The sequence below is a fragment of the Danio rerio genome, chromosome 4 (genome assembly GCF_052040795.2).
Source record: "Danio rerio strain M-AB ecotype USA chromosome 4, GRCz13ab, whole genome shotgun sequence".
Lineage (NCBI taxonomy): Eukaryota > Metazoa > Chordata > Actinopteri > Cypriniformes > Danionidae > Danio > Danio rerio.
Window position 1 is genome coordinate 23,063,349 of NC_141024.2, and position 22,957 is coordinate 23,086,305.

At 34.5% G+C, this 22,957-nt stretch overlaps 1 protein-coding gene across 4 annotated transcripts in view; it reads right to left on the reverse strand.

Moving 5' to 3' along the window:
* Positions 1-22,957, reverse strand: part of kdm7aa (lysine (K)-specific demethylase 7Aa) — a 248,442-nt gene that overhangs the window by 16,761 nt on the left and 208,724 nt on the right. For 3 of the 4 annotated variants that reach the window (XR_015481782.1, XM_087246067.1, NM_001346151.1), the window contains exons 1-7: positions 19,999-20,105; positions 7,639-7,724; positions 7,445-7,562; positions 6,569-6,726; positions 3,204-3,345; positions 1,316-1,502; positions 1,037-1,199 (exon numbers count right to left, since the gene is read on the reverse strand). Coding sequence is in view for 3 of the 4 variants with exons in the window: in XM_087246067.1 (XP_087102193.1) it covers positions 1,037-1,199; positions 1,316-1,502; positions 3,204-3,345; positions 6,569-6,726; positions 7,445-7,562; positions 7,639-7,724; positions 19,999-20,096 (952 nt within the window). In the remaining variant the exon portion in view is untranslated. Of the gene's footprint in view, positions 1-1,036; positions 1,200-1,315; positions 1,503-3,203; positions 3,346-6,568; positions 6,727-7,444; positions 7,563-7,638; positions 7,725-19,998; positions 20,106-22,957 lie in introns of those variants that run through there. The other variant, XM_087246068.1, reaches the window with a different exon arrangement.

The following is a 22,957-nucleotide window of genomic DNA, read 5'->3' on the forward strand; positions in this document are numbered from 1 at the left end:
ACTAAAAACATTATATATACGGATGATCAGAGATTTACAATAGATAAATATATGTACTGGTTGCTATAATAATCAGAGAATTGCAGATATATATGAACCATTACAGATGTATATGTACAGTGGATATAAACAATAAAACATGAATCAGTGCAATGTAGTGCATTGAATATGTGCAATTTTTAAATCTGCAAATATTAAACAGTGCAGTGATTATGGGTAGTATAAGTTATGAAAATAATGTGGGGGTGTATGATGGGGTAAAAAAATCAGTGGGGTGGGTAGACGTCAGAGTTCAAAATATTCTAATAATAACACCAATAATAATAATAATAATAATAAATATGAATGTTAATAATAACAATAATAGTACAAATTTATGAGGTTTATTCTGTAAAAATGTATAAATATTTGTTATTACTAAAATATTTGTAAAGCATTTATTAGCTATGTTTCAACAATAATAAAACAACCCTTTATTTAAATAATGTATTAATATTTCATTCATATTTTAGTCATTTTGTTTTGTTGCTTCATATCTCGAAATGAGATTTCTAATATTTTACTAATTAACTGTATAATTACTTAATAAATGTAAACTAAATTAATCATTTGTACATTTTTATCAAATAAAATACAAGGATTAGTGACAAATCTGTTCTCTTGTAAAAATTTATTAAGTTAACATTTAAGTTAAAGAGTTTAAAATCAATATGAGCAATATAAATATTATACTTGCGTATACACAGTTAAAGTCAGAATTATTAGCCCTCCTTAGATTTTTTTTCTTTTTTAAATATTTCCCAAATGATTTACAGTAAGTCTGATAATATTTTTTTCTTCTGAAGAAAAAAGACAAAAATAATTTAAATATATATAAAAAAAAAATATATATATATTAAAAACTCCAAAAATATTTTACTTTTTTTTCAGAAGGATCTGATCTCATAATCATGTAAGTGTGTGGCAGTACGAGGATGAGCATGAACTGTTGAAGAAACGCAAAATGCTACATAAAAGTCTAATTCTGCAATCTCACCAGTAGGCAGTAAGATGGTAGTTCCCTGCTTCACCACGCATTTGTAACACTTGTCGACTTTTTCCCCAAAGAAAACTTCGCTTTGATTAGGCGATGAGCTCCAGGCCTCATATAGTGCAAGGTTAGCTTTCGTTGGCTTGATCAAGTAGAAAATCTTCTCTCCCTGCGCAAAAATAAACAAACACACACCACTTATCACCAGCACTCATTGCTTACATAACTGGAACATCAGCAGATCAGCCATAAAACCATTCAATCAGGGCTAGTATCAGTTCTCACCCAAAGTACATGATACCACACTGAAGTTCCTCCAAAGTCGATGTGGAAATCTGTGTAGCTGTTTTTCATTCCCATAAGACAATACTTCTGCACGAACGGTTTGGGGAAGAACGAGTCATCGGGCCAGTAGTTTTCAACCCAGGACATCTTTTGAGCGATATCAGGAACCACCACCAGATTTGACATCCTAAAATAGTAAAATATACACAAAAATCTGATATTAAAAAAGCAGTTGATACAACTCATCTCTACATAACTGTATACAAATCTTCCTTCAGGCTGAGTACACACTTAAAGATTATTTAAATCTGTATTTCCCAAATGTTAGAGTCCACAAATATAAGGACAAAACAAACCCTACAGTGTGTGATGTGCCATAAAGACAAAGACCACACAACTCATTAACTGATTTTCAGTCAGACTCTTGGATGTCGTCTCAGGAAATCTTGCAAAATCTCTTGAGACATGAGATTAAACATGGTGGACAAATAAGCATTTGTGATGTTGCCATAGATTGACAAGCTATGGAGACCCGTAAGGGACATGATGGTGGGGAAATAAATGCGTAAACAGTGACAAGAAAATATATATTTTTAAAGATTTTATGTTCCCTCACAAAACTGTTTGCCGCCATTTAAAGAGGAGCGAAAGTGCAGGACACTTTGTGATTTGGGTGTGTGTTTAAACAGACAAATACTCTTAATAATATGTTCATTCTGCGCGTTTTATTTTAAACACAACTCATTTTCTCTTAAATGATCACAATCAGTTTATAAAGCAATTGAATGCTTTCATCATAGATCTGTGCTTTCTTAATGTGACACCTCTGTTATCAAACAAAACAAAACGAGAGATTCATTAGCTGTACTTCACTTGTTTGATAACAGAGGTGTAACTTTAAATGGCGTGTAAAATGGCGATGATCGACGCACAGCTTTAAGGGAAAGAAATTGAATGCAGATGTTTTTATATTAATTTCAGTGTGCTTTCAAGATTAAAAATATATAAGAAATATGGCAAAATACTTAGTGATAGGATGATAGCAAGATAGAGTGGTAAAATACAGGAGAATCCCGACAATAACAGGAGGGTTGACGTGTATAAAGTGAACAGGAAGTGTTTCAAAAAATATATTTTCCAATCACTTTTTTTTTCACCCATTTTTCCCCACTATCACGTCTCTTCTGGGTCTCCGTAAAAAGCTGGTCCTCCATCTCTGCTGTCCAAACCCATGTGCTCCATCATGACTGTATTTGTTATGTTTCTGTCAGCTTGCTTTCTGATAGGATATTGCTTAAATTCACGTGATAATCTCTGGCTTAGATATGCACTTGTTTCCCCACACACACCAGGATTTTAGATTATAAATATTTAATAAATTATTTAATAAGCAAATTCAATATTCCACTGCGTTTCGTACCTACTTCTGTTTGTTTTGTTTTTTTACTACCACCTCAAGTGAGGTTACAAACACGCCATACCTTTACCAAAATGTGGTGCATGCACAAGGATGATCACTGATTGGTCAGAGAGAATGTCACTACCAGCGTCAATAAATTTGCGACATAAAACACCAAACCACTGCATTTAAATAGTCAGCAGCAGCTACCGCTGTATTGTTGGCTTGCAAGATAAAATCATTTTTATACCACTGCAAGAACAAGCATCTAAAATGGCAGCATTGTGGTCAGAAGAAGAGTTCAGACATTCCTCTCATTGGTAGCTAAGGAGTGAATCTAGCAAGTTTTTCAGGAAGTCATGGAAGAAGTGGCATTCAGTGTGGTCGACTGCTAAAAATGTCTGAATTCTGCTAGAAATGTATACAATCCTAAGCTTCCCAATTTGAGGCTTTTTTGTGATAACATCAATGAGGGACTGATAGACGTACCTTGTATCAGAGAACTCCAGGCTGATAACATTCAACACTTTGGGCCGTTCAGGTTGGTAGTAATATTTGACAAACTCTCCCAGCTTCATCTTACTGTCTGCCTGTTTCGCCACATCAATCACGTCGATGACTTTATTTGCACCTGGAAAAAGACAACACAATATTTTCCGATTTTCTCATACATAAATTTTGTGCTATGCATTATAGATGTTGGTTTAACAAAAATATGGCCTGTAATATGGCTTTTTTAGAGTCGCAGCTGCAGGACCGCAAATCACCAATGACAGCTGAGCACCGGAAACAGCCCTGGACAGCTGGCACTGAACACACACACATATACACAGCTGGCCAGCGTCTGATGACAGGCAACAGCTGGAGTAACAGTCCCGTAAAAAACACTGGGAAGCACTCAAGGCCAAATTAGGGAACAAAACAAAACTGCTAAATTCTGCTTTTGAACCAGTGCTGCTATTTGTATGGTTCAGAAAATTCATCTACATATATATCACTGGTTCAAATTCAGAAGTCAACATTTAAAGGTGCAGTTCAATAAATCCTTTTTTTTTATTTATAATTAGTCATCAAGTCTACAAATTGACATGCAAAGTACAGACTCCAAACACAACCTTTTGAAGTACATTCAATTATGCCTGCCACGATATCTATTTTTATTGCACGATATATTGCACCAAAATATATTGTAATAAATAATATTATTGTCATTTTAAGACCATTTTATGCCATTTATATAATATTATATTTATACAATGCAACTACACTCCTCCAAAGAACACATAATATTTTATTCCTAGGAAAATATAATTATAGTCATTTTAACAATTCAATAATTAGGCATTGGAATCAGAATGTGATTACCCTATCACATGCACATACCCTAAATAATAATTAATAAATGTTAACAAAAAGGTACCAGGTAAAAAGTAACAGTCCAATCAATCCATTTTCAGTTGTTTAACACCCACAAGACAATATACTAAAATAAATACTGCATAGTGTTTTTTGAACCATACGGGCACTATTTTTCAATTAGTTGAAATTTTGTAGATTGCATTTTTTTTTAATATTTTGCTTGAATTTAATTGTATTATCTTTCAATTTATTAATATGTCTGGTAAAATATTATTTTAATAAATATATCCGTTTAATAAATGTGTTTTGCTCAAAACACATTGATTAAACGGCACCAAAATACATTGCCTATGTTCACTGAGAAATTAATAAAAATATTCATTTTCAAAATGTGGTGTAGTCAGTTATGCTGAGCACTGTATGATATCATAATTAAATATTTCAGTTTGGGTCAACCATCATTTAAACTTCTTGTATTACTATTATTTTTAAATAATGCTGTGTATAAAATGAAAGTCTACAATCAAAATTCTGTCCTCTAAATATATCCATAAGTAGAAGAATGAGTGCTTGTGAGAATCATCTAAGGAAATAAATCCAGATGAATGGAGAAAAATGAAAGAAACAACAGACAGAGAAGGTTAGTGGCCTTTTGTCTGTGCCCACTGAGTGTGTAACATGATCTGTTAGTCGCCCACACACACACACACACACATACACGTACACACCTCTTCCCCTTCGACACCTGTTACTATTAAAGCACTTCCAGCCTAAAGATCAGCAGTGTGTGAAAGAGGGAGCAGTGTAACATGAGCGCTGAGATAAAACAGCTCAGATGTGAAGCCGAGCTCTGGCTGGCTGCGCTGCACAACAGCTCTGTAACTGGAGATGTGATGTCTAGAGGTCTAATGTAGAGGAGAGACAAATGATAACCTCCACAGCTGTACAGGAGTCCAGTCCAAACCCATTCAACACTGGCACAGACAGACAGATAACCACTATCACAATGAATCTTGCTAACCTCAAGCTTTTTAGACCAATGTGCTGCATATGTTGGCTCTCATTATATTCTCTAATGATTAAAAACACAATACAGGTTTGCGCAATTATTTAATTCACCTCTGAATGCTTAATTTTTTTTTGTTATATCCATTTAAATGTCTTTTTTGAACAACTTTTTATGCTTTATTAATTAATTCATTCATTCATTTATTCATTCAAGCAAAATAATCTTGTTTTTCCTTTCGACATACGATTATTTTGCATACCCCATTGACAGATTATTTTGCCAGTTTTAAGGAAAAACAAACTTAATTTTGGCATATTATTTCTTAAAACAAGACTATATGTTTTTCTCTTCTAGAAAATGCTTCTTGATTTAGAAACTATTACATATTTGGACAGAAACAACATAAAAATTTTTTTTTGCAGTGTTTACACTACCTGTCAAACGTCTTAAAACTAATGGTATACTCACACTAGATAAGATGAAGTGTCAGTTGCGAGGGATTTACATGTTAAGTCAATGCAAAGACATCATAACTGCTGTATCATTATTTGTGCGAATAAGGCAGTGCGAATGACTCGAGTTGAGCCAATGACTAGGTGTGAATTAATCGTTTCAGGTGTATAAAGCACTTACCACGTGGTTCGCACAAATCACTCGAGTTTAAAAAATCTGAACTTTGGCAGACTATAACCAATCAGGAGATTGCTCTAGTAGGGGCATGATTATGATGTGTCACCTGTTGTTAGTGTCCTAATAGAAAATCCTCCTGCCGACACGGGACAAAAGTTCAACAAACTGGGACTAGCTGAGCTGTAAGTAATGTGCAATAGCGTGACCTATTTGCGCAAGCCAAGTCTGGTGTAAACACTCCATAAGATTTTTAATTCTTTTAAAATACTTTTAAAATACTAGAGTACTTCCAGAGTTCACCAAAAACAGTATTTATTCAATAATTTAACTGTTGATGACTATATGAACATATTTAAAAACTAAATGGATTCCTGGGATTTCAGAGATAAACTTCATCATCATAACTCAAGTCACATGGTCATAACTAATACTTATAAGTTATTTCTTCAAAACGAATAAAAAAAATAATGGATAATAGTAAACGTTGTTACATTTTAAACACTTTATAATTAATAAAATGAAAATTAATTAAAATAAAAAAACAACATTGTTACACTGAATGCCATTGCAGTACTTCTCCAGTAAACCACAGCAAAAACATATGATAGGCCATTATTTTAGCACAGAATAAAGCAAATATGCAATACAAATATTAATAAATGGTAAAAATAAAGCAGCATTACACTTTTTGAGGCCAGAAAACCATATACAGGCAAACCATTTTGTACAAGTTCCAATGTGTTATTGATTTAAATACTAATATCACTGTAGTGTCCCAAAAGCCCAAATACTCTCCTGGGAGTCATCAGGTAGACAGTAAATTCAATGCACACAAACACACACTCTAAAATCTTACCAACGTAATGCTCCACATCACTGACAGAGAATGATGGAGGGGGCAGTTTCAGCCCCAGTCCATCCAGGTCATGCACCACTATAGGGTAATTGAAGCCCTCTTTCTCCAAGAAGCGTTTGGTCACCTGATTCCCCTGCATCTGCACCAGAATATCACCGCTGTGGAAGAGGCAACATTCAAAAGTCTGATCGAGTAAGAGCAATAATGTCATTATTGGTTTTTGTAGTCAAAATAATAAAGTTTGTGTGCTAGTATAGCAAAAGCTGTGGGTTTGATACCAAAGAGAGACAAAAACTGATAGAAAGAATGTACTTTTATTTGGATAAAAGTCTCCTTATGCATACTTTTAAAGGAGCAGGCCACATTCTCTGCTAGTGTGAATGAGGCATTAGACTATTCATATAAATGACAACAAGTCCACTATTTTTTGAGAATCAAAACCTCAACTGGATGTTTTTTATCACTTAGAGCTGTATAACAAACTGCATGGACAATAATTTTCAAAAACCCATAACAGCGGCTCATTAAACCGTTAAGTTTCACCATTTTCTAATCCATTCAGCTGATCTCCAGGTCTGGCGTGAAAACTTTTAGCATAGATAACTATATTAGAATCACAAACTCTTTAGTCATTTGAGCTATAAGCTAATGGTTTAATCCAATTCAATGATCCATGCTAAGCAATGCAAAAAGTGCTCCTGCCAGACAAAGATTGGCTAAATGGATTTTTTTTAAAACGTAAAACTCAACTTTTTACCTTAAAGGGAGTTGTAAAATAAGCCCATTTCCCAAAAAATGGGAGTGTTCCTTTAAATGTAGATGTACAGTAGTAAAGTTCAACACCTAATAAAAGTTTTAATCTAGAGGTGTTTGTACCTGGCAAAGCTCCTGGCCTGGAGTTCCTTCACAAACACAGCAGTTCCTGCCTGCACGGGCCGTGTGCCATCATTTGGCTCCGTGTAGTCATGCCTGTGCCAGTTGTTATGCTTTTTCACTGAGAAAGAAACAGAAACATGCGTAAGACTGATATTGGAAACATAATGAAAGCCTGTGCAGATGCACACACTTACTCATGTAGGGTCCATGGATGGGCTCACAGTTTGGACAGTGATAAACATCGATATCAGCAGCATGGTGCTCCACTACCTGAACACAACTGAAAAGAGGAAAGCAAGATAAGTATCCATTAACATGATTCTGTCATAACCGTGGGAAAGTTAGCCAATAGCTACAATTGTGCGTTTTCTTGCACTGATTGTTTTGCTTCATGTGACCTCAAAGTTTCCAAAGGAGCCACAAATATTAACTCCGTTGTGCTTTTATCTACTCTTAAAATGCTGAATTTATGATCACCAATCTTTTTTTAAAGGTGCTGTACGTACATATTCACCACCAGAGGGTATGAATTCACAACAAACAAAGGCAAAATTTGATGATCTAGTGACTGAGGGTGAAATCATGGGAGTTAAAATCATATTTGTGGATGAGCTTAAGTATTAAACACTAATTATTATGGTAGTATGAAGAAGAATAAGAGTACTGAAGCATTTGCTAATGAGCGACAAGCACAATGTGGCATAAAAGCAGCAGAGTTTTTATTATTATACCAGTCCACTGTTCTTCTGGTCATGATCAAGTGGAGCAGCAGCACTGTTTTATCAAATTAAATACACTTAGGTTCTGTTATATTGCTAATCCAATAAAACACGCAACATATTAAAAAGCATCTTTGGTGTTTTCCTGTTTTATATAAACCCAAACCAGAAATCGAGGGTGTATTATGTCATTAGCATGGAGACACCATTTAGGTGAAAAAAAGTCACCTAAATTTTGTATGGTGTGGGGGAGTAGATTAACAGCAATTATTTTATGCTTATACTTTAAGTAAATACAACTTCAACTCAAAACAACAGCATTAATAAGTATACGCCCTTTAAAATGGCTCACCACTGCCAACCAATGAACTGCTATTTTGCAAACTCAATCATTGTATATGGTTTCACTGAACTCGAAAGCGTCATCATCTGAACTTCCAGAAAATGTTACAAATGCCAGAAATTTTACCAAACAATACGTCAAACATTGTGTGGGCATGTGGAGATAATGTCACAATTGTGGGATTTCCTTCACCAAACCACAACCACAACCATAACACCCAGTCAGCCACCCACACAAACACACATTCCTGAGATTCATTGTTGAGTCACACACCCATTCTAAGCTGAACCAGGAGTTTTGACAGTTCAGTGTCAGATTTACTGATGTCGAAATAAGTTGTGCCACAAGAAAACAGATAAAAGTACTAACAATGACATGGATGTGTTTATTGACACCTAATCTGATAATTACTTCACTTTTCCTGTTGGCCTACATTCGTTAACCATATTCCAGTAATGCAAGAACAGCACAAATGTCCAAACCAAATGGGGAAAGGGACAAAATCTATTGCATGTTCTGAGTCAGTAAATCTTCTATTGAGACAGACCACAAAGACATATACATTTTTAGACATCAAGAATATGTAGAACTTATTGAGTACTCTTTAATTTACAGCATTTGTAATTTGCAAGACCATTAAAACCACACTTTATGATTAGAAAAGTTTGAACAGATACTATATACAGAAAAAAATGTGGTGTATGAACATTTATTAAGAAATGGCTACTAAACAGCAAGTAAAATTATTTAATAATTATTAATTTCATAATTATTTTCCTTTTTGGGTGAACTAACCCTGGTGTTCCTTATTATTGCTTGTGCCAAACCACAACTCTGCCCTGAACCGAACCATACTGTGGCTTTAATACCTTAAATCGAACTGAACCATGGATTGGTGTATGGTTACCACCCTTGTTCCAACTTCAAGGCATGTATATGTTAAATGTTTCAAGTCTGCAAATCAATTATTCTATCTGGTAGAGCCCATCATCTCAGATATAGGACTAAGAGTGGTGTTTGCTTTGTAATGAAGGTGGTGCACTAGACTATTGGATCCTCTTCATGAAGTGGTCCTACTCTTCCAATTCCCCAAATAAAGTTTTATACGAGTTGTAATAATACTGCCATAAAAGCTTTGCTGTCTTCTTTTCACATCACCAGAATGAACATCAAGAGTGGAGACTGTGCCATAAAGGGCTGTTAAAATCAGCAGGGGACTTGAGCAGAAAGGTGATTCTCCTCAAAGAGAAGACAGCCTTTGAACACAGGCTGAGGATTGAGCATGCTGCCGTCTCAGCTTTGATCTCCTCATTATTGCAGGAAACTGCAAAAAAGAACAGCAAAAAAACCAGGAAGCCGAAAGCTGTTGTTGCCCTAGAAGAGTCCTAGCTGATGCTGACAGCTCCTTGGCTGAATCTCCATTCCAATCATGACAATATCATCAATATAGGAACTTTCACAGTGTCATTTTTACACCCATATGGTAGAGCGGTATTCATGATCCCATGGAAAAGTTACAGTAATATACTAATGCAATATAATTGGCTGTTTGCATTTCAACATTTTTGCATTTTGACTGATATAAAAAATGTTTTTGGGGATTGGAAATGACAGCGCTATTGCTTCTAATTAAACACCTAACATGGGAATTAACTGTGTCGATATTAAAGACAAGTCCCAATATTTATGGGGATATATGACAATTGTGGGGTATATTGTGGTGCTATGGCTGCTCAAGTTTCTTTTTTGGCTTTAGTGAAGTGTGGAATTTTCTTCACCAGTATTAAACCAAAAGCAGAGACTAATAAGAAGTAAATGACAAGTAGAGCAACAGTTCATGTGGTGATTTTAGTGACAGAACACCTGCACACAAAAGGCTAATAGTATAGGTGCCATTTATTGAGCGAAAACAGCATTTCTGCTGGTTATTGAATAAATGTGTACCAGTGAATCAGTTTGAAAATGTTGTTTGAATGTACTTTTTTTTTTTAAATGAACAGAGAAAAACTTTTCTGTTTTTGATTATATCATTGTGTAAATGTAGACTAAATTTGTTGCAGTTTTCTTGCACTAAAGAAAACTCTTATGAAAGTGATGCAGATTTCAGACATTGTAAAGAATGCTTCGACTATTTTTATATAGGAATGATATGGTAAACCATTTCTCACAAATATGCACTTGTCAGAAAATATGACTGATGAATACAGATCCTAAGGTTAAAATCATCTGTAAAGTTTTTTACATTCAAAGTAAGTCTACAAGCAAACAATGTACTAAACAAAACGTATACTGTACACATATAGACAATAGCACAAACCACATTTATTATGGATGCCAACTTAGTAGTTGGTGATGTTACTTAGTAAAGATCATGTTATTTTTTAGTGTACAAAGAGTTTATTCAGTATCCAGTAATACAGTAATATTAATAGTAAAACGTGTTTAAGAAATGTAATTTACAAAAAAAAAAAGGCTGGGTTGTTGTAACCCAAAATCAAATACAGAAAAACCCAGCCAATGAGTTAAAAAGTGTATTTCAACTTTAATTTTAAAAATTGTACCCAACAGGTTTGTCCAAAGACTATAAAATACACAAGACATGTCACTTATATTATATAGTTTTAAATGGGGAAAAGTGTAGCGGTCAATATGGCGAAAGAACCCAAATCAAACACCCATCACATGACAGCAATTACTCAAACACCCACAAACTTGTAAACAAAGAGTTGCTGTCATTTCGGGAGGAGATTCACCATCAAGACCAAGTTGTGAATTACTTCAGTGAAGCAGTGTGATCAGACGAACTGTTATCCAGAGGACAATAATGTGTAACACAGTCATAAATGAGGTTGGTGTCATGATCTTGTTCCTTTCGAGTGCGCATGCCATGTGCATTAGCTCTGGCAACCAGAAAATAAGCAGATTTTGTTTGATTCGAACATTTAGAATTGACACTTATACATGGGACAGTTGTTGTTTAATTGTATTGGTGATTCCACATATGAAATCAAAAGCTTGGCAAACAGTTTTGGAGAATTTGATGTTTGCCTATTCAGACAGAATGCCTGAACGGCGTTTCAAAGACGGTTGCTGAGTGAATTGACTTGAATTTGACTCAACACTAAGTTATCACAATTTAGTATTTTTTTTTATTGAGTGACTGCTTTCACAATTGTAGGATAGAACCAGAACTGCACTTCAATATTAATGTTTATTTACTATAAAACAAATTAAAATAAGTAATATGCTATTTAGCAGGTATTAACCATAACAAGTCATAACAAGTTATTAGAATCAATCCAAATCTTTTCCCTCAAAGTACTACTATTTTATATGGATGCACAGTGGTATGTTTCTGGAGCAACTGCAGTGCAGATCAATCTGACTCAAAAAAAAAAAAAAAAAAAAAAAGACTGTCTTCGACTGCCAATCCAAATCCAGTAGCGTTCATAGGATGTTTGTCTCTTATCCCTCTAATTCACTTAGAATAAACTGCCAGTTTCCAAACAGGATGGCTTGAAGCTGTGACTCTAGCTCACACTGTGATACAGTCACCTGGGTATCAGAGGCAGACATGCGATGATGACACATGAGCAGATGGGGGGAGGAAGCCTTTCAGGATGAATGACTCTACACCCACCCTAGTCCTCCGCTTCCCTCCTCCGTCAAACAGACAATGAGGGAAAGAATGGAGAGCTCAGATCCCATCTCCCCAGTTGATAAATGAGCTGAACTTCTCAGCACTTTGGACAGAATAAAAACATAAATGATGTGCTTCTATATAACCAAATAGGCTGCCATAATGGCTATAAACATGTAATCCACATACAATCCCATAATGCTTCAAAATCATGTTGGAATAATCGCATTTAGGAGATGAGCCCATGTAAATGGCAAAAATGTCATATTAGCAGCTGAAAGCTGTTTGAACACTGACGCAATAAATTAGTTTTTTTTTAATAATAATTAAAAAGAAACTAAATAAGTTTGGGAACTTATTTTTATTGACCAGGATCTTATTGTATACTATTGGTAATAGATAACCAGACACACTGTATGGATTTGAATGGGGTATTTTAATGCAGGTAAAAGATTTTTGTTGACATTACCAGTGTTGGGCAAGCTACTTGAAAAATGTAGTGAGCCAAGTTATTAGCTACTCTACTTAAAATGTAGCTTAGCTACACTACAAGCTAGCCTCTAAGAAATGTAGCAAGCTAAGCTAAAATCTACTTGGCAAAAGTAGCTTAGCTACATGTAAGCTATTTTTGCATTTTTCAATTTTAAATTAAAGCAACTTAAATCCAAGTCAACCAAATCTTATAATATAAGATCAAATAAAAGTTCAACAAAACTGTCAACGAAACATGTGAGGCAAAATTGTTCCAATCAATTATTTACTGCAAGTAATTTGCTGTACCAAACAGAAACAATTTATAGTATGTTACATCAAACACAAAAAATCAAATAAAATCAGGTTTTGCACAATTAAAATACTATAGTAATTTATAGTAAAGGGAAATATTTAGGAATAGGGTTTTATATTGTATATATATTTACAACTCTTTATTAATGAATTACACTACATAATGTAATATCATTAGTAACTATCATGAACTAATATTAATTACCCCAGTATACTTTAGCCTTTACTACAGTAGACTATATATATAGTCCTCTCCATCAGTCATCTTTCCATTAAGCAAATTTTGTGTTAGACTAATTTGTTGACTACGTCACTGGCCAGGGGTGCGTTTCCCAAACAACAATGTATCTTGCGGCTGAACTGTCACAGTACAATTCATTGGTTGGTAAAAGAACTATGTAGTGACTAGTGTTTCCCAAAACCTGCAGTTTCTCTGTAGCAGGTTCATCAATTAAACCACGGTAGTTATAACGTAAAACGCCCATAATGATGCTCTAAACAGGGTGGAGTAACAACGTCTTTAAAGAACAACTCCAACATTTCATCAACAAAAAAATATTGTTTTACACAAACACGCATTCAAATAAAAGCCAATATAAGTTTTGCTAAAAACATGCACTCATTTTGCATATTACTCAAATATATGTAAATGGAAGATTTAGGGCCTATGTTTCCTTTACAAATATTATTGAGAATATTACATATGCTATTCTAAAACATTAAATCACCTACAAAAGCTTACACATATTCTAATTTCATATATAAATCATATAAATAAATAATGAGACGTTCATTAAGAAATGAAATTTCATATTAATTATTTATTAGGAAATGAAAAAAGTCCTACTTTAATAATAATATTAACGATGATGATTAGGATTATTAACTAGTATATTGTTTATTTAATTTTTTTTGAAAAGTCTACTTTTACGATTTGACACATGCAAAACACATGTGGCATATACAGTCAAAATCAATGTTTTCAAAATGCACTGCGAAGAGAGCGCAATTATAAACATTAAGATTACTAAAACTGAACTGTAAAAATACTTTGAAAGCAAACCACACCTAAGAGAAATAACTTTAATGCTTTTTTTTTTTTTAATCATTTCAAAGTTAAATGTTCTAAATGAACAGGGCATAGGGGGATGATTGGGTATAGAACACAGCCAGGATCTATGTTTTGAACTACAGTTCCAGAGGTGTAGTTGCAAGTGCACAAGTTTGCGACACAGATTGCGATTGTTTGTTGAAACGATAGATTTGGGAAACGGCAAAATCAACTAACTGTGTTTGTAACGACACAACCTGTGACCTTAGTTGGCCAACGATGGTTTAGGGAAACGCACCCCAGAGCGAGAGACGTGGCAGTAACGCACCAAAAAGTTTGTAGTTGACCACCATAAAACAGGAAGATAAAGAAGAAATCATCATTCTCGCCATCATATGGACTTACTTTAATTGGCTCACAGCTCCAAGTTGGTGCCATCACTTATTGATCCGTGATTAGTAAATGTAGCTAGTCAGGATGCTATTGCACTACTTGACAAAAAAAAAAAAAAAAAGCTTCGCTACTGAAAAGCTATTTGATTTCTCAGCTACTGAGAAATATAGTTAAGCTAGTAGCATCACTACTTGTAGCGACGCTACTGCCCAACACTAGTTGTAATCGAAGACATGATTATAGCTTGTCAGTTAACTACCACTCTGTGTCAGCACATGCTGGAGATTTACTACTAATAACAGAACTGGTTTTACTGACAAAAGTGCATGAAAATAACCTACAATTAATCACGCAGCTCTAGTACTATGCAAATGTTAATTGTTCAATAGAATAGTGTATCATCAGCATTGTGTATGTTTATGGAATAAGGTTAACAGTAATTGTAAAAATGTAGCTAGCGTATTTATAACAGTAAATATCTGTCAGTTTTATTTCAGTAATTTATTACAGTGCATCTAAAAAGATTAAACTGCTTTTTTTCTTCTTAATTTGATACCTATAACCATTACATGATCCCATTAACCTTGTTATGTTCATATTACGCCTGACTCATTAAACAAGCTTCACCTTATTGCATTATCTTTGGCTTGAACAGTTTAACCATCTCTTTTTGCCTGACTTGGTTTCATAAGACCATGTGAACCAGGTCAGTGTGCCACAAAGCTGGAGTTGAGTCAGCCTATCTGTCACCTGAGTAACTGATTAACTACCCACCACACATCCAAAGACAGAGCAAGCAAGAAACCAAGCAGAAAAGAACTCTCTGAATGGATTTTCAGCCACCATTTTAAACCAGGGTCCTATATTTTGTACAGCTCTCTGTATTCTTAACCAAAGGTCACACAATATGTTGTTAGCAAATGTTGAGGAACAAAATACCATGCTATTTTGTGAATAGAATCATATATATTGTGTTAGTTTGCAAAAATGTAAATGATTAGTTCACCCAGTAATGAAAATTGTTATTAATTCTTCACCCTCATGCCGTTTCAAAGCTCCGAGACCTTCATTCATCCTCAGAACAGAAAATAAGATATTTTAGATGAAATTTGAGAGCTCTCTCATCCTCTATAGAAAGAATTGATTATGAGAAGTTCAAGGACCAGAAAAGGAAACCAAAAACATTGCTGTCTATAGAGAATGAGGAAGATCTCAGATTTCATATAAAATATCTTAATGTGTGTACTAAAGATGAACGGACGTCTCTGGGCATTGGGTAATTAATAACAGAATGTAATTATTAATGAAACCTTTCAAAGTGTATGGCATAGAACGGAATGCAAAAACATAGCCAATAGCATGTGGTTAAAAGAAACACATTTCATCCAGTGACTGCAGTATTTTTCTCCTCTTGTTATGACAAACAAAATGTCTTTTTTGTTTTACCAAAGTTGCAAGTTTGTCACACGTTATTGGTAACATGGTCATCTATCATTGTTGTGGTTTACAACAGCCAGTTGCTATCAGATTTGCAGGTTTTTTAAACAAAATTAGCATAAAATTGGTAAGGAAACTGATATCACCCATTCATGCAAAAAAAAAAAAAAAACTAAGTATAAACTCAGGTTAAGCAGAGCGACAGACTCCAGTAAATTGGATTTGTGGAGTTAACATTAGACAGTGTCAGAAGTAAAAAATAAAATAAATAAAATTAATAAGAAAATAAATAAACAAATAAACAAACAATTCCATCTACATGTAGACAATAATCCTTGGCCTGTATAGTTGACAGTTCCACTGGATTAACCTACTACAGGACAGACAGGGGTCACCAAACCAAGGCCTCATAACGAGACACTAATCTTCAGGGCGCCTCAGGTCTGGAAGCAACTCACACTAGCCTTTTTGTTAAAACCCACAAGCACATTTAAGATATAATGAGTTAAACGTCAAAACATCTTGACAAACAGAGCAGTTTGAGGAGGGAAAATATTTTAACATTGCCATTACTTGCCCCATTTTCTAGCAAGAACTGTGTGTTCACGTTCCTGTCAGAAGAGCAAATATTTAAGTTTGGTACTTTGTTGTAGCAGATCCACTTTTAGGAATTAGCCGCAAACAAGAAAGAAAGAGTCAAATTTAGGCCACTGTCAAGCCATCCATCATATAATGCACAATTATTCCAAACTATGAGTAATCCAGACCCCAACAAGTCTGTATTTGGAAGGATAAGGATAGGTTTAAGGATAAACGTAGTGCACATGCTCACTACCGCTGTACCTATTTGACCCTAAACCTTTCTTTATTTCGACCCTACTCCAACGTATCTCAAATTTGTAAAAGTTACTGTAATCTTATAGAGATTAATACACCTCCCCCTTTGGAACAGCTAACAACACAAAATTCACAACAAAAAACAAAAGTAATAACAACAATTACACCTAACGGAAAGTAGAAAGTATTGAAATGGATAACAAAACTGTTGGATGGGACCTGGTTCCAACCATAAGCTGTTAATTGGATTAGAACAAAGTAGACATGCATGCCAATTTGTGACATTTTGATTACAAAATTCCTTCTTTATATTCAAAAACAATAATTACATTGAATTTTTACGAATGCCAACTTTTTGAACATTTTGAGACCAATACTCTGTTGGACCAATGGCGCAACTTCAAGAGTAATGGCCCCAATATAGTTCTTTGTTTGAGGGCAAAAAGTAGTTTGAAGAGCCTGAGTGATGGTATGCTGTTTATGAACCTTCCAACAATCTCATGCTGTAATAGGTGAGGTTGTAAATTTTTCAAGCTCGTAGAGGTCATGCTGTTTGTGTGTTCTAAACACAATGATGGTGGCTGCAACAAATGAACAGTTTCAATAAACATCTTGCAAACAGCCTACTCCAGAGAAGCGCCACCTATTTGTAATGTTTTGGTGTTGTTTTAGATGTTGATATTCTGTCTGACCTTAATTGATATAGGATACAAATCAATCACCCGTCAAAGAAGGCAGAGTTCCTGAGCACAATCACCTACTGCATTATTGTCATAAACCAATGGTAGCTCAAAAGCATTTAGGAGAGAAAACAAACTCTTCCAAAATTTTGCTTTGGTGTGCTGTTTCAAACTACTCATAAGACCTCAAAGCAAACATCATTTTAGCCAGATTTCATGCGTTTCAGTTCGTTGTTGAATTAAATTGGAAGTTTTTCAGGGTCTTAAATTTAGAAACAAATGCATTTCTGAAGGTTGGATGAACATACAAATATGCTTGCTGCTAATCTTACTAAGATATTTAGTAATCAGCACAGATCAATGACAAACTAAAGGTATTTACCAGCCTAAGCAAATGTTTCCAGAAAGTTTGCCTTGGCAAAGGTGTTTAATGACCCGTTTCCACTGAGTGGTACGGTATGGTATGGTGCAGTATGCTTATATGGTTGTTTCCACTGTCAAAAGGTACCAAAAAGCAAACCGTACCATACCACATTTGTACCCTTTTGGCTGTGGAAACTCAAGCCTGATAAAGGTGACCCATACAGTACCACTCAGTGGAAACAGGCCATAAAACTCCTCAAAACAAACTTTGTTTTTGTCAGATTTTTTTCAAAGTACATTGTTTAACTTTTAACCGAAAACAGAGATTTATGTGTTTTGGCCTCTTTGATGACACTTAGGTCCACAGAATATTTACTTAGTCTGATAAGGACAAAAGATGGTCTAGACCTGAGATCTTTTCAGACTGTGTACTGAACGCATCTCCATCAATCAGAAAATCAGTGGTCTCCTGAACTGACCTGCAGGCCTCAAAGTTCAGAGGTCTCATTATACAGATCACAACCTGCTATAACTCTCCTGAATTGGCTTCCAAACCAAACATCACAACAAGCCCAGTGTTTTACAGTGATTTATTCACAAGTTCAGACACTCTGATCTTGCATGCGTTCAGAAAGACGTTCACATTCTGCCACACTTTCAAACTCTACATGCGACGTTTCACATCTTTGATCCTGAGAACATTGTGTCACATCAATCTAGATGTATGGAATGAAGTGACACCAAGCATTTCGTAGCAGACTGTGTGCGTCACTGACACTGCAGAATCACAGTCGTTCCCTTCACTTCTTCTTCTGGCCTGCAAAGGCGTCAGTCCTTGTCTCACACTCTCACTGGGTTTGGGGAACCTGGCAGCTCGGCAAAAGTTATGCAAGACTTAATTCTCAACACCCACAACAAACAGTCACTATATACCAGCGGATACTTCACAAGACAGGAAGGGAAGCACTGACCTGGCCCATTTAAAGAATAGATTCTGTCCTGAAGCTTAAAGGCAGCTTCTTTTGACAATATGCCAAAATTGTTGGTGTGCCAAGAGAGATGCTGTCTTGTATGTTTGTGCATCTGCCTATTAGAAAAATATCTGTTCTGCCAAATACTAGAAATTCTCACATTGCACAACTTGTCTTGCCACATCAAACAATGCGAGACAGAGAACTGGATAAACATTGCATGATCAGACAAGATTATCATAAATTCATGCTCAGTTTTATATGCATACTTGTCAAGACATCCTACTGACACACATTAAGTCAATTATGTTTATTACAAAGCAACAAGAAATCTTTAGGCATGAAGGGTGATATATGGTATAAACAAGATAGATAATCAGGATGACCCAGAAATGTATACGTAATGTAATAAGAGGCAGATTAATAAGAGACCTACAAGTTCTAATGAATTAATATTTAAAACTGTAATAAAAAATGTATTCTGCAGTGATATTTACTTAAAAATACAGTAACTAGGCCGAAATCACAGAATAAAACTTGTCAAAACTTCAGGCAAGTCATAAAATTAGAAAGGATCATAAAAACATGAATATGTTTTATGCATACTTGTCAAGACATCTATTATGTCAATTTTGTTTATTACAGAGTAAGAAGAAACTGTTTTAATAATCAGGACAACCTAGAAAAGTACATTTTAAAATATTTAACAGGCTGATAAATTGAAGCAGCCATAAATTTACTTAAGTGTTCTGATAATTGCTTTAACAAACTATAGTAAATAATCTACTCTGCTGTGGTAACTAATTACTAAGTATACAAGGACTAAATTACTCAAATCAGAGATTAAAACTTGTTCAAACCCAACACAAATCATAAATATAATAATCCTGGTGTTTCACTTTAAACAATAAAATGAGAAAATATAAGATCTGTTTACTTCATGTCTAGCAAAGCATGTCAAGCCGAAGCAGACAGACGGTTTAAATGCCTAGCTTCATAACACACATACAGATGAGCCATGTGGCTTTTGGCAGCTCGCTTCAAAGGGAGAGCAGCACAATTTAATCCTGAAGGAAAGACCGAGAACGGCAGGTTGTCACAAAACTTCCTCGTACACATTAATCACGAAAAAGCCTGACAGAAATCGATCGATATGCCTCAAAACAAATGCGAGACGAGCGTGATCGCGCACCGTCATATTTAAATCCCCCCAACGCGCGTCACCAGCACTTTCTCATGACACCCTTGATTTACACCACAGAATACACCCGTGGCAAGGCAGCATTGACATACCAAACGTCCCCCATATGTTAAAGAGTCTATAATCCTCATACCTGCCGTGAAACCAGTCTTTACAGATGTCGCATTCGATCATAAACCGGTTAACATCATAAGGCTGCCGGCAGACACAGTATAGCGGGGCAGCCGCCATCTTCCTAATGTCCCTAAACAACGCTTAGCACTGTAGGGGAGGGATTAACGTCAGCGGAATCTCCCGAACGGGAAAAATAGGCGTAGCTAAGGCCAGCGGAAACTGCCGAAGGAAAATCCGACATCAGCGGCTTCCACTGCAGACATGCGCTCAATCACGAACGCTTGGATAAATGGAGCAAGCTCGAAGGCAAAATGTTGTTTTTTTACGAGACGAAAACACTAAGTAGACTATAGGTCATTGACCTACTAACGTGATGATGACGATGTAAAATCAATTGACACACAGAAAACTGCCTAAGTTTATTTTACAATATGTAAATCCAAACTCTAACATAATCTGTATTTATCTAGTATCTCATTTAACATTAGGATTTGGCCAATATAATTTATCAATTAGGGACGGTTTATTTATCATGATAAAGTCATCAAATGTAAAATAAAGCTGAATGAGAAAGTTGAACAGCTGAACAGGAGAGTTACATAAAGCTCTTGTGTGTTAATTCATAATCAGCGTTGTGCACGTGCACTACGTGATCTGCGGTGTTCTTGGACATGCGCACGCAGGAGCTCGGCTGAAGGAGGGAGGAGGGAGGGGCTACGCACAAAATACACTCAAATACACCCGTTCACACACACAAGTTAATATAACTGGGCAGGTTGTTTCTTTCAATGAGAAGCATTATAAATAAAATATTACAAATAATTATAATCAACACACACGTAGCACTATTACATTTAATAAAATACACTATGATTTTATAACACATCTAAAACATTAAATATAACTTTCATGTTTGTCAGAAATATACATAATAACAAAATAATATATTTATTACGTTTTTCACTTCAAACGATTTATTAGCATAGCGCTCCAAAAACTAAAACAACAACAACATATATACATATATTTTTAATATAGGCTAATAAATATAAAAACATTAAAGACCATTTATTGATAATTAGTATTCACATTTTGTAGCAGAATAATACATGTTGTTTACTATATTTACTTAATGAACAAAAATAAAGGAATGGGAAGATTTAATTTTATAAATAAAATAAAATTCTAAACACAATTGGATAAGTAGATTAAACTGACATTGAGCAATCAATGTTTTGTACATTAACACAATATTTATTTAACAAGTTGGATGTAATATATAACATTTAGCTGGTTCAACAACTGTTATCATATATTGATAAATCAATACAAACGGTATCCAAAAAAGAAACAGGAAATTCTTAAATATATCAATACATAGATATGTTTTATTATAAATTCATATCCTTAAGGGATTAATCATCTCATCGTTTGGGGTTTATGGAAAGGATTGCGTTCAAAAGAGTGATTTTCTTTATGTATAGCCTCAGATGGAGCTTCAGGGTTTTTACCTCAGCCTGGATATACTCAAAGTTTCAGCCTATGGTGCACAAAACTACATTTGACCTCTGGTAATTTCACTCATCATCACATTATAAAAAAAATGATATGAACAATTAGTCAAGACAGCATATGTTTTGTGTTCATTGTAACTAATTAAACTAAGTTCTAACTTAATTTTATAAGTTATGCAAGCAGTTTTAAGTCAGTTGAACATAATGTAACTTCAATAGACTCATACGATTAACTTGATTCAGCATAAACATTTAAGGCAACCAGGTTTCTTTACAGGGTAAGCTTTTAGACTTGTGCGCCATCTAGTGTTGCTCTGAAAGGCACAACGTTATTTTCTGATGATTATTTCTTTATTATTATTATACTCTCATTGGGGCCCCTCTAAAATAAAAATTCGAGTTTGCATGTACGTATTATGAACAAGTTTGCCTTACCTCATAAGACTTCAGAGAAAAAATAAATGCTAAAGGTGTGTGGTCTGTCAATGGTTCTATAGATTTACTGTATATTTAATAATGTAAATTATAATTAGTTCAATTAATTTTGCTATTGTATAAATAAATCTAAAATGAGCAATTAAAAGCATACAGTATCTCTTGTTGGAGCTATAGCTTAACCTTCACTTCATCAAGGAACTCCATGTTGTTTTGTTTTTACATGAGCAAACATTTAAACATCTATACATCTAAACCTTTTTGTTTTCTTAAAATCATAGTTCAGTGAAAATTTGTTGTTACTTTATTCAAGGTCAGACCATCTAGGATGAACATTGGGCTATTGTTTTTTTCAGTAGATCACTGAAGTTTTTAAAGGAGACTGTGATTTCTGGCGAGTTTTAATGTATTCAACAGCTACTGGTATACTTAAGCAGCAAATTAGCATTATTGTTTTATTATTTCTGAAGCATCATGTGGCACTAAAGACTGGATAAATGATCATTAAAATTCAGCTTTGACATATCAGGAATAAACTACATGTAAAAGTATAAAGCAATACCAAATAAATAAATAAATGGTTATATTTAATTATTATACAGTTTTAGTTGTAGATTAATAAATAAATGATTGGTGAGCTTAGACACTTCATAGATATAAATACACAGTTGAAAGCAAAACTATTAGTGCTCCTGTGAATTTTATTTTTCAAATATTTGCCAAGTGCTTTTTAACAAAGATATATTTTATTTCAACACTTTAAACAAAATTTAAAAATACATACATTCATAAAGAAGGCTATTAATATTGCAAAATCTCAAACATAAATTTTAAATCTGATTTTATTCTAGCCAAACTAAAAGAAATAAGACTTTCTACAGGGGACCAATTATTAGGAAGTACTGTAAAAAACATCACTTGGGAAATATAAAAAAGGGCTCACAAAGGGGCTAGTAATTTTGCCTACAACTATATATACAATAAACAAATTTTATTTAAAATCTTTAATGCAATACAGAGGATAAGTAA